The sequence below is a fragment of the Vidua macroura genome, chromosome 13 (genome assembly GCF_024509145.1).
Source record: "Vidua macroura isolate BioBank_ID:100142 chromosome 13, ASM2450914v1, whole genome shotgun sequence".
NCBI lineage: Eukaryota > Metazoa > Chordata > Aves > Passeriformes > Viduidae > Vidua > Vidua macroura.
The window spans coordinates 11,984,333-11,995,466 of NC_071583.1; the positions used below are offsets into that span (position 1 = coordinate 11,984,333).

Here is an 11,134-nt window from a genome sequence, read left to right on the forward strand (position 1 = left end):
GCACCTCTCCAGGCAGACCAGCAGGCACACTCCCGTGGGCAGATAAAAGCAGAATGAAGGCAGTGACCCTCCGGCTGCCCAGCACAGGGGAGGCAGCAGGGTGACACTGCGCCAATCCAGCTGGAGCTGTCTTACCTCACAGGCTGAGCCTGCCAGGAGCCATGAGGCTGGGGCATCCCTGAGTGAGCTCCCTTGGGTGCTGCCAACCATGAGGGCCAGGCTCTGGAGAGAAACCCAAGCCCTGGGGACTTTCAAGAGCCAGTGACTCATCTCATCAAACTGCCAGAGCTGAGGGACACAGCTGGCAGAGACTGTGCTGCACGTGGTGATGCACAGCAGCCTCCCACAGCAGGCAGCTTTCAGCTCCCAGTCTGTGCTCATCCCATCTTCAGGTACCCAAGAGACAAGGGAAGAATCCTGCAGCCTCCCAGCCCTCTCCTTAAGGGAAGCACAGACCAACAGACACCCTTCCATGCTCACCTGACCTCTGGGGAAGGCTCTGCTCAGCCAAGGCCTTCACATTTTGGATGCTCAGCTGTTCTGGTGCTATGAAGCATTCAGAAGAGCCAGGACCAGTAACACCCCTCCAGAAAGGACAAGACCTGTCCCTGAAGCTGCAGGGTTCACAGTGACCACATTTACTCCAGCTTTATAATGAAGACTAAGACTTCCAAATCTCCTGGTCACAACGATGTTCAGCTGTGAAGTTTATGAGGCGATAAAGGCCACGCACTTCAGCAATGCTTGCTGTGACACAGGATTTCCTTTGGTCTGGCTTGCACCATCCCAGCTTTCCCAGCTGGTCTGTGACATGCCAGCAGAGGAAGTTCAGGACCCAGCTGGAGCTCAGTGTCGAGGGCACTGCAGTCACTGCACCCTCACCACTCCACAGCCCCAGCAGAGGCACACAACATCCAGGGTGGCTGCAGCTCCTGGGCAGCAGCCCCCCGTGCTTGTTGCTGCCCTGTGCTGGCAGTGCAGCAGGTGACACTGCCCAGCACCCCCAGCCTGCACCCACACCTCCTGCAGCCCTGCACAGACCAACCAGCACCCAACCCCAACACCACTGGGAGTAGTCCAAGCTTCCCACAACCCTTCCTCCCCAGAACCCAAACAGGGTGCAATACTGGTTTGTAGAGTAGCCTCCAGAACAGCCAGCTGGGAACGTCCAACAAAGGAGAGGGTGTGAGAGTAACAAACGGCCTTGCATCTCCAGGTTCTTCCCTTCAGGATGGCTTTTCTCATCCCTGCCTACTTGCCTGCAAGGTCATCCAAAGGCTCCTGGAGCAGCCCATGGGACACCTTCAGCACTGGGGGAGGGTCCTGGGTCCAGCCTCATTCCTCCTCCACTGCACCCAGCCAGAAGCAGCTGAAGCTTCTTGGCACTCGTGACAGAACAAGCAGGCAGTGTGGCATTCCCACAGCAGGGAGAAGAACCTGACAGCAGTATTATCTTCTCCCAGGGCAGAAAAAGACTCTATAAGTGAAGGGCAAACACACAGTCTAGCAGTGGTCCTGTCTGGTGTTTTACTAGTCCTTCCCCTTGGAGAACACAGAGCCCAGACACCACAGAGCCTGAGAGATTCCTTGAGTTTGGTGAGGTGACAAGACACGGCACATTTAAGAGCATTCAACAGGGAACCAGTTTAATCAGATATCAGGTTTGCACCATTCTTTTCAGAATCACAAGTTCTGCATTTTTCTAAGAAATACAAAGCACTCTCAGGTTTACAGAATGCTGGTCCTGGAGAAAACAGGGAGAGAACAAGACACTAGGATACAGAGCCACAGAAAGGAAACTGCTCATGCCCACCTCGCCGATGGTAACAGCCCCTGCAGGAGGCAGGGAGATCCCAGGGGGTCTGTGCTGCTGCAGTGGGGCTGTGCCCTGCTGTCCCCACCCACCGAGGTCAGGATACCCCAGTGGGATTGTAGGATACCTCCACACCCCCATCAGCACAACACGGCTCCCACATACCAGAATGAAAAACCCCTGCATAAAGCCAGCTGACAAGCATCCAGGTTCATCTACTCTAGGTAACATTAAACTCAGATCCAGGGTAAGTTACTTCATCCACAAGATTAACAGCTGATTCAATAGATTGAACACATGCTACTTACAGCACATAAATAGAAGATACTCTTTTTTTTTTTTTTAACTTAAAAAACGTGTGATGAAGGTCTAGGTCTGACTGCCTCAACACTGCTGCATGCACACAACTATCGGCCTCACAGAAGCAGCTGCGCTGGGCAGCAGGAAAGCTGTCTCTGCATCACCTATTCCAGGGGTCATGGGACAGCTATCCTGCCCCCATGCCAGGAAATAAATATGGCACTAGCCAGGAGTGGGCTTTAATACAAACCATAGTGGTTTTCAAAAGAAATATTAATCCATAAAGGGTTACAGTTAACAGATATCATCATCACTTTATTTCTCAGAGCCAGAAATAGTGCTGAACAAACAAACAACAACAAAAAAGAGACAGAGTATGTAATTTCCAGAAGTGCAACCAGGGTACAGTGTGGCTCTCAGCGAGACGAAGGGCTTGTGCAGCTGGGAGAGGGGAGCCATGGCAGAAGATGGCAGCTCCCGCTCCCGGCGGGCGCCTGACCTTGCGACGCTCTCCGAGGGGATTTGTCACCGCAGCCTCCACCCCACCCCGCTACCAGGACCCACGGCATGCGGGAACACCGAGTACCCCAGCACCCACCCAGCCAGGGAGCTGCAAGGAGGCGACTTCACAGGGATGTACCCAAAAATAGAGACCTTAAAATAAATAGGACCAAAGCTTCTTTACAGTAGGCAATGCACTAGTTTTACCATGAACAAAAAACTAAGACTAACAGCCACTTCTTGCCAATGGAGAAACTTTTTCTCCTCTTCACGTTTTCCAGCCCCCTTCCCTCGCAGCTGCAGTGCGGCCAGGATGGCATTGCTGAGGATGGAGGCGGGGGCACGGCAGCAGCGAGTACACACCAGGGCGAGCAGGGCCAGCTGGGGGGGCCCTGCACAGTCCCAGGGCTGGCGGAGGGGAGAGGCAGCCGGGGGTGCCTGCGTCCATCCCTTTGCCAGCTACAACAATCCTCGGCAGCTACCAGCAGCTCTGCACCGTGACCTAACCACGCGGCTCCAGATGTCACCACTGCCAACAGCTGTGATCCAACTGCCTCCTCCAAAACCAATTCTTCCAGAGGGAAGAGAGGCAGAGCAGGGGCACAAGCAGGGCCTGACCTCACCCATGCTCACCCAGCCACAGCCCAGGCCAGAGGGGCTAGTGAAGGGCTGGTGGGGTGCTGCCAGGGCTCACCACCCGGCCCGGGCTGAGGGGCAGGACGGGGAACCCCAGCCCCATTGGGAGGAGAGGTGAGGCAGTGGTGAGAAGGGAGCTGGGGGCAGGGGGACGGGGGGCAGCGCTCACTTCTTGGAGCTCTGCGTCTTCTTGGGCAGCAGCACGGCCTGGATGTTGGGCAGGACGCCGCCCTGGGCGATGGTCACGCCGCCCAGCAGCTTGTTGAGCTCCTCGTCGTTGCGGATGGCGAGCTGCAGGTGCCGCGGGATGATGCGCGTCTTCTTGTTGTCGCGGGCCGCGTTGCCCGCCAGCTCCAGGATCTCAGCCGACAGATACTCCAGCACGGCCGCCAGGTACACCGGCGCCCCGGCGCCCACCCGCTCCGCGTAGTTACCCTTTCGCAGCAGCCGGTGCACCCGCCCCACGGGGAACTGCAGCCCGGCCCGCGACGAGCGCGACTTGGCCTTGGCCCGCGCCTTTCCGCCGGACTTCCCCCGGCCCGACATGGCCGGCAGGCAGCGGCCCCTCGCCCCCGCCTCTCAAGCAGCGCCGCGCACAGAGGGTCCCGGCGCCTGCGGGGAGACAAACGCCGTTACACCGCGCGGGGGCCGCGCCGTCCCCGCCCGCGCCGCGCCGCCCTTACCGCAGGAGCCCCCGCCGCTCCGCGCCGCGCGCCGCCCGCCGCCGCACTGCCCGGCCCGCCGCCGCCGCGCCGCGGATATCGCTGCCCGCCCGCCGCACGCCTCGTCCCATTGGCTACCGCCGCTGCCGCCACGGCGCTGATTGGTTACCGTGCCAATCCCTGATTTGCATAGGGCTCCCAGCGCCGCGGCCCCGCCGCGGGCCGGCGCCCAGGGCGGGCAGCGAGGCGGCTCTGCCGGCGCTCCGGCCGCTCCCGGGTGCCGCCGGTGCTCCCTGCGCCCCGGTGGCTGCTTCTGGCTGCGTCGGGGCCGAGGATGGGGAGAGGGGTGATGGCCCGAGCGCCCGTGGCTGTCTCGGCTGCGCTGTGCCCCTTTGCCTTGCCCAAACCCGTGGCCCCTTCCTCGGCCAGCGGGACGTCTCTCCCGGAAGGACAGCAAAGTCTGAGGGCGAGGGCGATGCTATGGGGAAAGAACCCCAGATAGGGAGGGCAACCCCCAGCCAGTACTACCCTCCCTTGTCTCCTCACGTATCAAAGGGGAAAGTTTCTCCCAAACCAGTTTCCGTGGACAGGCAGGGTTGACTGTGGTCATCTCTGCACCACGTTAGAGGAACTGCCTCAAATAGCCTTGGGCGAGCAGCCAGACTCCAGTTTAAAGGTGATGTAGCTCAGCAATAACATATCCTCATTAAACACTCAGCGTAGGGGTTTTGGTTTTTTTTTTTTTTTGGTAATGCTGCTGGTGCTCACAGTCTGGAGGGAGATAACCTGTACCCTGTGCCTTTGCATCACCCCTGCATCCCCAGGGGAAGGATTATATTCCCCAGAGCTGGGAAAGTTGAGCATCCCCCTACTCGTGCTCAGCATCTTCACTCCCTCCACAGCAACTGGAGACCTGAAATGAATTCGAGATGAGCTGGTGACCTTTAGAAAAGCTTCATGTGCAGTTCCCACTGACTAGGCTGGGGCAGCTGAGCAGCTCATCCTGGAACAAGAAGGGGCAGGCAGGGAGAGAAACCTCCCATTGTGGCTCCTGCAAGGACAGGCATCAAGGTGATAGTGCCAGCAGCCAAAAATCTATTCTGCCAGGAGCTGCTAATACAGTGATTCTCTTGCCTCAAGTCATGATGACAGCAATGAGGAGCCAGCTAGCAACAGGCTTTCTGGATAGAAATCCTAATCCCACCCCAGCTTCCTCTAAGTCATGAAACCTGCACTCAGCTGCCTCTGTAGCACACAATGGATTCAGAGGAGGATTTCATTCCAAGAGCACTTGGGTCTCCCCAGGTGTCCACCCTGTGGCTCCTGCCCTGGCTCTGCTGTCCCTCCCCAGGGATAAAGCTCAGCTACAGCCACCCTTGCAGCTCCCCAAGGATAGATGGGGAGGAGCCCCAGGGCTCTAGAGGAGCCCCAGAATCAATCCCAGGGAATATTTACCACTGGCAAATGGACATGATCCACCAACACGGCCTTGCAGAGCTCACACCCTGAGAGCTCAGCAGTGGGTAGGTGGTTTGCTCCTCAGCAGATGGAGAGGAGGTACAAGCTCTGCCTGCAAAACAGCAGCACTGGGGCTGCAGTGGGCAAGAGGGACACAGACACGCACATGGACAAGGGCACGGCGCAGCCAGCCAGTGAAGCCCATTTTATTGTTTCCAACACAAAAGAAGTACTGATTACTAGCAAGGAATTCAAAATGTAAGGCTTTTGGTCTGTAACATCTGGCTCTGTTTACAAAATCCCTGACCTCAAAAACAACGGCCCTATGCTGTTCTGCAATGGCACTTAGGTTATCTGGGCTTTAATGACTGGCCTTTTCAAATAAGGCAGAGTGCATCCCTCCCCAGATCAAGGAAATCCTCTCTAAATCTTCAAATCCCATTAACAAAATGATTGTACAAACAACGTGACAGACACACTGTTCCACAGCAGGGAAACCAAAGCCAAGCCCAGTTCCTCCCAGGTGCCACTTGACCATCTCCCTGTTTAGGAGCCATGAATGCACATAGCAATGCTGGTGCAGAACAGGGTGGATCTGGCAGATCTTCCCAGCCTAGGGTTTCCTCTTAATATTTACTGCTTGTTCCTCAGTACAGCAGCCATCTTTTGAGAGCAAAAGTATTGGAAAGGAATTTGTACAGAATCAGTGTGGAATTAAGTGGAAAAGAGGTATAAGTTTAACATCAAAAAAAGGGAAGGGAAAACCAAACAGAAAGAGACATGAACTATGGACATTGTCAGGAGGCAGAAGCTATTCCTCCCTAGCAGGCTGAGATGCTTCTCAGGGTTCTCAGGGCTTTATCTTCACTCACCTCCCAGCATGACTGGCCGGGAGGGAGGCCAACATGTTATATTCACTCCCATCAGCACAAGACAAAGCCAAAATTTTTACAGACATCAACCTTTAACAGAACACAAAGAAGAGAGACAACAACCTAGAGCAGCAGATCAACAGCTGAAAGGCTTGGACAATTTCAACACCAGTCTGTAAAGCCTTCCAATAATACCATTTCTCACTCTGCTTAGGAAAATCAGGGTAAAAGAGATGGCCAGCCATCTCAGCTGGTGCCTAAGCCTTGTGCTTCTTCGCAGCTGGCTGTCCCTGCTTCCCCAGCCACTGCTGCAGGACATCTGCGCTGGTTTTCTTGGGCGAAAGGCTGTGGATGAACTGACTTTTCCACTTGGGCAAATCGTTTTCTTTCTTCTGGGGAGAGCCCTCTTGGGAGCTTTTTAACCAGCCCAGCATCACTTTGTTGCTTGGGGTGGCTTTCACCTCCTGAATAGACAAAAGACAGTGTGAGAGAAGTCAGAACCACAGAGAGAGCAGGGCAGCCAGCAGCTGCAAGAGCTGGTCCAGAGCGGGATGCGGAGGCTGGAGCAATGGCCTTGCCTGCAACCAGGCTCATCTGTGGGAGGTTCCCCAGACTGCTGTGAACAGGCTTGTTCCAAGACCCATTTCACATGGAATTTGCCTCATTTGGCAGCAAAGTCCTGGCATGGGCTGACAGTTTTATTTCTGGAAGCAGAGGGAAGGGAATCTGTCCAGGGCTCAGCACTCCAGCATCAAGCATGGGCATGCTCTGCAGACACTGCCTACTGCCACTCCTCCTGCAGCCTGGCAGCTCTGACCCAGCTCAGAGACATCATCGTGGCTGAGCTCCCCCCTGCCAAGCCCCCACCAGCACCCACCTTCTTGGCTCCCAGCTCAATGGGTGCAACACACTCAGGTGTGTTGTTGCGGATGTTGTTGACAAAGGTGGACACTGGGTGGAAAACAATGTTCTCTGTGGGCTGGATGAGTTTAACAGCTTCTTGGGTTGGCACTTCAGCAAAGTCCAGCCATTTCCTGATGGCTTCGTCCCCATCCAGGATGGCTGGCATCCTAAGGGATAAGACAGTTGGAGCCAAAGCTCAGCAGCAATATGTCAGTGTGGTGGCAAAAGCCAGACTTGTAAGCTAGCAAGGAGTTGGCATCTTGGGGAAAACAGGGAAAACTGAAGCAGCAGAATGCTCTTCTGCAAGGCAGAGTGTGCATTCACTTCATCCAGGTAGCTGATTTGCTGGAAGAGGCAGAGGGGTTGACTGCCAGGCCCTGGTCAGGCAGGGAGAGCAATTCCAGAAAGTGATCCAATTCCAACTGCCATCCACAGAGCACAAAGATGGTGATTTATGGAAAGGGCATGAGCTGGTGGCCCGAAAGCAGTTGGTAATGTTGTAGCACTTCTGCCCGAGAGCCGGAGGAGGCTGCTGCACTCTGTGCCTGCGTGCTGCCAGACTGGTGTCTAGCGGTGCAGTTCTCCTACTTCATCCCCCTCCACCCTGCAACCCCCTTGCCTGCTCTCACTTGCCTGTGATGGATGAAGCTCACATCCTTGGAAGCATCCACAGTGATGATGGTGTAAGTGTACAGCATTTCTCCTCCCCCTGGTGGCTCCCAGCAGTCAAAAATCCCAGCCATAGTAAGCAACCTCCATCCTTTCCATTCTTCATCTCCCTCCATCTCCTTGTCCTGCAGGAGAGAGGCCCCACTGTCCTGGTCACCATGGTCAGCCAAAGTGGCAAAGGTTTGCCAGTGCTGAGGCAGGTCAGCGACTCAGATCTGAGTCATGAACAGAACTAATCTGAGGCTCTCCAGGAGTCTTTCTACTGATTTGAGGTAACTCCAGGAGAGGTACCAAGATTCTCCTCTTCCCACAGGTAAGCCAGTGCTCTCCTCCCCATCTGAATATTCCAGCCACTGGTTCAGCCAAATGAAAGAGGTAGTGAAACTCCCAGCCCAGTCCCCTGTGAGCCACACTGCCCACCCATGCAAATATCTGGCATGTGGGGAGCAGTGACCGTGACAGCAGGGACGCTGTGTCACCTTTCACAGCCTGGAGACCGCTGCGATGGGGACCGCCAGCCGCACAGGGGTGACAGAGTGCCGAGCCCAGCACAGAACTCAGCCCTACTGGGTAACAGACTCCCAGGGATGGGCAGGGTAGGAGGGAAGTGGGCTTTTCCCCAGGCAGCTGAAGGGAGCAGGGGCCCAGAGCTGGGTGCAAGTGCTGAGACACAGCAAGGGACTCCATACCACGGCATCCTTGGTCTGGGGGAAGTAAATGAAATAGGGTTGCTTCCCCCCACTGTGCTGCTGCCACTCGTAGAAGCCATCTGCCAGGACCACGCAGCGCTTGCCCTTGAGGAGAGCACCCTGGGGAGAGACAGCACAAGTGAGCAGTGAATAGCAGCCTCAGGCAGCCTGCAATACCAGAAGGGCTCCTGCAACCACCCAGCCCTCTCACTCCCTCCCAAGACTTTCCTGAATTGCCCCTGGGACACACACAAATGCCACCACTAGTGTGATGTTGAGCTTTACCAGTAACTGCCTTTCCAGTTCTTCTGTTTTAGTGAAACCTCCCAGCTTTGCAGTACAGGGACTTGCTCCTCTGTGCAATGGCAAGTGGTGACCAGTACTGGCCTAGCAGATGTTTCTGCCCTGGTTTTGCTGACTACAAGATTTCTTGTAGCAGGACACAAAGGTGGCAGCAGCTCACCTTGTAGGAGGACTTGCTCAGCATGGTATCACTGCGGCAATTGGAGGTGTTGAACTGCAGTTTGGAGGGGTTGTCCTGTTTGAACCAGGAGGGCACCAGGCCCCAGCGCATGTCCATGAGGACCCGCTCGGAGGAGTCAGCATCCTTTCGAATGAACAGAGAAACACCTCAGGTCAGAGCAACGTCACAGAGACCCACAAGCATCCCCACAGCTTCACAGAGGTGTTTTGGGAAGTCCTGTGGAGGTGGCATTGCCCCCTAAAAGAGGGGATCTGGCCAGCATCTCTGCCAAGAGAAGCTGGGGCTCACTGCACCTCCAAGCCATGCAGAAATAGCCACTAAATTATAACCCTTTGCATATTCTTAACAGCCTTCATGTAAGAATTAATCTTCAGCAGAAAGCACATGAGTATTTTGCAGGAATAAAGAACTGTCTCTCTGTGGCTCACCCAACTCACTGGAAGAATTAACACAGCTTCTTTTTAGTGGAAATGGCTGGAGACATGAACTCCCAAGCTGTTGAGTAAATAGCCATGTCAGGCTGGTGTCAAAGTCCTCAAAGCCTCCCCTGGTGACACCGAACATCCCAAAGGGGCAAAACCCTCACTTTCATTTTAATAATGTAATTTCTGCTAACCTGGTGCACTTTCACTGCTTGTGCTTTGCATATTACCTGCCTTTGGACAATGGAAACAGTTTGTGGTTTTCGATTCTCCCCCAGCTTGCTCTCACTTTCTGCCCACAGCTGCGGGTGCTGGCAGTGCCTGCTGGGCCGTTTGCTCCCAAAGGACTGCAGCAGACAGACACACAAATACACCTACTCTAGGTGTGTGTACACAGGGACATGTACGTGTGCAGTTCTGTGAAGTCTTTCAGAGCCTCCCTCAGGGCAGGAGTGGCAAAAAGGGACACCCTGCACCCCACCAGCATCCCAACAACTTCAACAGTGATGGACAACTAAGCAAGCATCTGCCTGTGACCTGTACCACACTCCCTGCCCCATATTCCTCTGCTCCATCAGCTCCACTGCCTACTCTCAGGGGGATGTGGGACCCCTAAAGTAGGAAAGGAGGGCATGAGGCTGATGGCATTGCCCACCGAGGGTCCCACCTGATCACCTGTACCAGTAACGGCTGCAAAGTGCAGCTGCCTCAGCAGCTGGGGAGGGAGAGCACAGCGGGTCCGGATCGGGGGGTTCCGATTGAGCACACCCCGTTTCACCCCGCTGAGCGCCAAAGAGCAGCAGTTGGCCGGGCACCCTTTCTGTGTGAAACCAAACGAGCAGCACCAACAGCCCTAGAGGCTGCCCAGGTCGGCCGGGGGAGGTCGTGTGAGGCTTAAATTATGCGGGACAACAGTCACCACAGGTGTACAGCTACTGTCCTGCTCCGGAGCTGAGATTTTTTTTTTTCTCTCTACTCTCTCCTAATACCAACATGACATGGACACACGCCGCAGAGTTATGAAATTAAAAAAAAAAAAAAAAAAAAAAAAGAAAAAAAAAAAGAAAAAAAAGGTGCCTCAGGAAAGCCAATTAAAACCAGCAGAGCAATTACAGACATTTGCAAAAAACTCTACCAAGGCTAAGCACTTATACACATTTTTGCAGAAAACATAAACACTGTGGTGGAAGCACTGTACCGATTCCCCTCCTCCTTCTGAACATGTAAATATTAACAAGAAGCGACATTTTAGCAATTAGAAAATTCAATACCTGCCACGTACAGCAAAGCGAAACGAAACAAACCGCGGCCGTTCGGAGCGAGTCCCTCGCCCCCCGGGGAGGCACGGTCTCTTTCCCTCCGCTCCGATTTGAGCCGCAAGATGCCCAGCACCCGCCCCCCGCCGGAGCCGGGACGCGGCCCTGCCGCCCGCGGTCCGCGAAGCCAGGGAGGGGGTACCTGGTGGAGGTGGCGGCGGGAGAGCAGCACGGGGCCGCTGGACTGCGGGCCCTTGTTGTAGGAGGGCTGGTAGCGCTCCTGCCGCACCCACTCGGGCTGCCGGTGCTGGCCCCGGCGGTCGCGGTAGGCGCAGGCCCGGCGGAGGTTGTCGGCGGCCAGCGAGCAGGCGGTGCGCCCGCACATCCCGCCGGCTCTGCGGGGCACCGGGCGCCGCGCTCCGCTCCCGCCCGCCGCGGGGAGGGGCTGCGGCCGGGGGCAGGGCCGGCC

At 55.7% G+C, this 11,134-nt stretch overlaps 2 protein-coding genes across 2 annotated transcripts; both read right to left on the reverse strand.

Annotated features, from left to right (window-relative positions):
- Positions 1-1,619: 1,619 nt before the first annotated feature.
- Positions 1,620-3,972, reverse strand: LOC128814044 (histone H2A type 2-B). The gene is made up of 2 exons (XM_053989594.1): positions 3,934-3,972; positions 1,620-3,862 (listed from the first exon to the last, which is right to left on the reverse strand). The coding sequence occupies exon 2, from the start codon at positions 3,794-3,796 to the stop codon at positions 3,416-3,418; it is 381 nt and encodes a 126-aa protein (XP_053845569.1). The 5' UTR covers positions 3,797-3,862; positions 3,934-3,972; the 3' UTR covers positions 1,620-3,415.
- A 1,575-nt stretch (positions 3,973-5,547) lies between these two features.
- HMCES (5-hydroxymethylcytosine binding, ES cell specific) lies at positions 5,548-11,122 on the reverse strand. Its single transcript, XM_053989204.1, has 6 exons — positions 10,868-11,122; positions 8,967-9,110; positions 8,504-8,623; positions 7,779-7,939; positions 7,120-7,312; positions 5,548-6,706 (listed from the first exon to the last, which is right to left on the reverse strand). The coding sequence occupies exons 1-6, from the start codon at positions 11,048-11,050 to the stop codon at positions 6,500-6,502; spliced, it is 1,008 nt and encodes a 335-aa protein (XP_053845179.1). The 5' UTR covers positions 11,051-11,122; the 3' UTR covers positions 5,548-6,499.
- Positions 11,123-11,134: the final 12 nt, after the last annotated feature.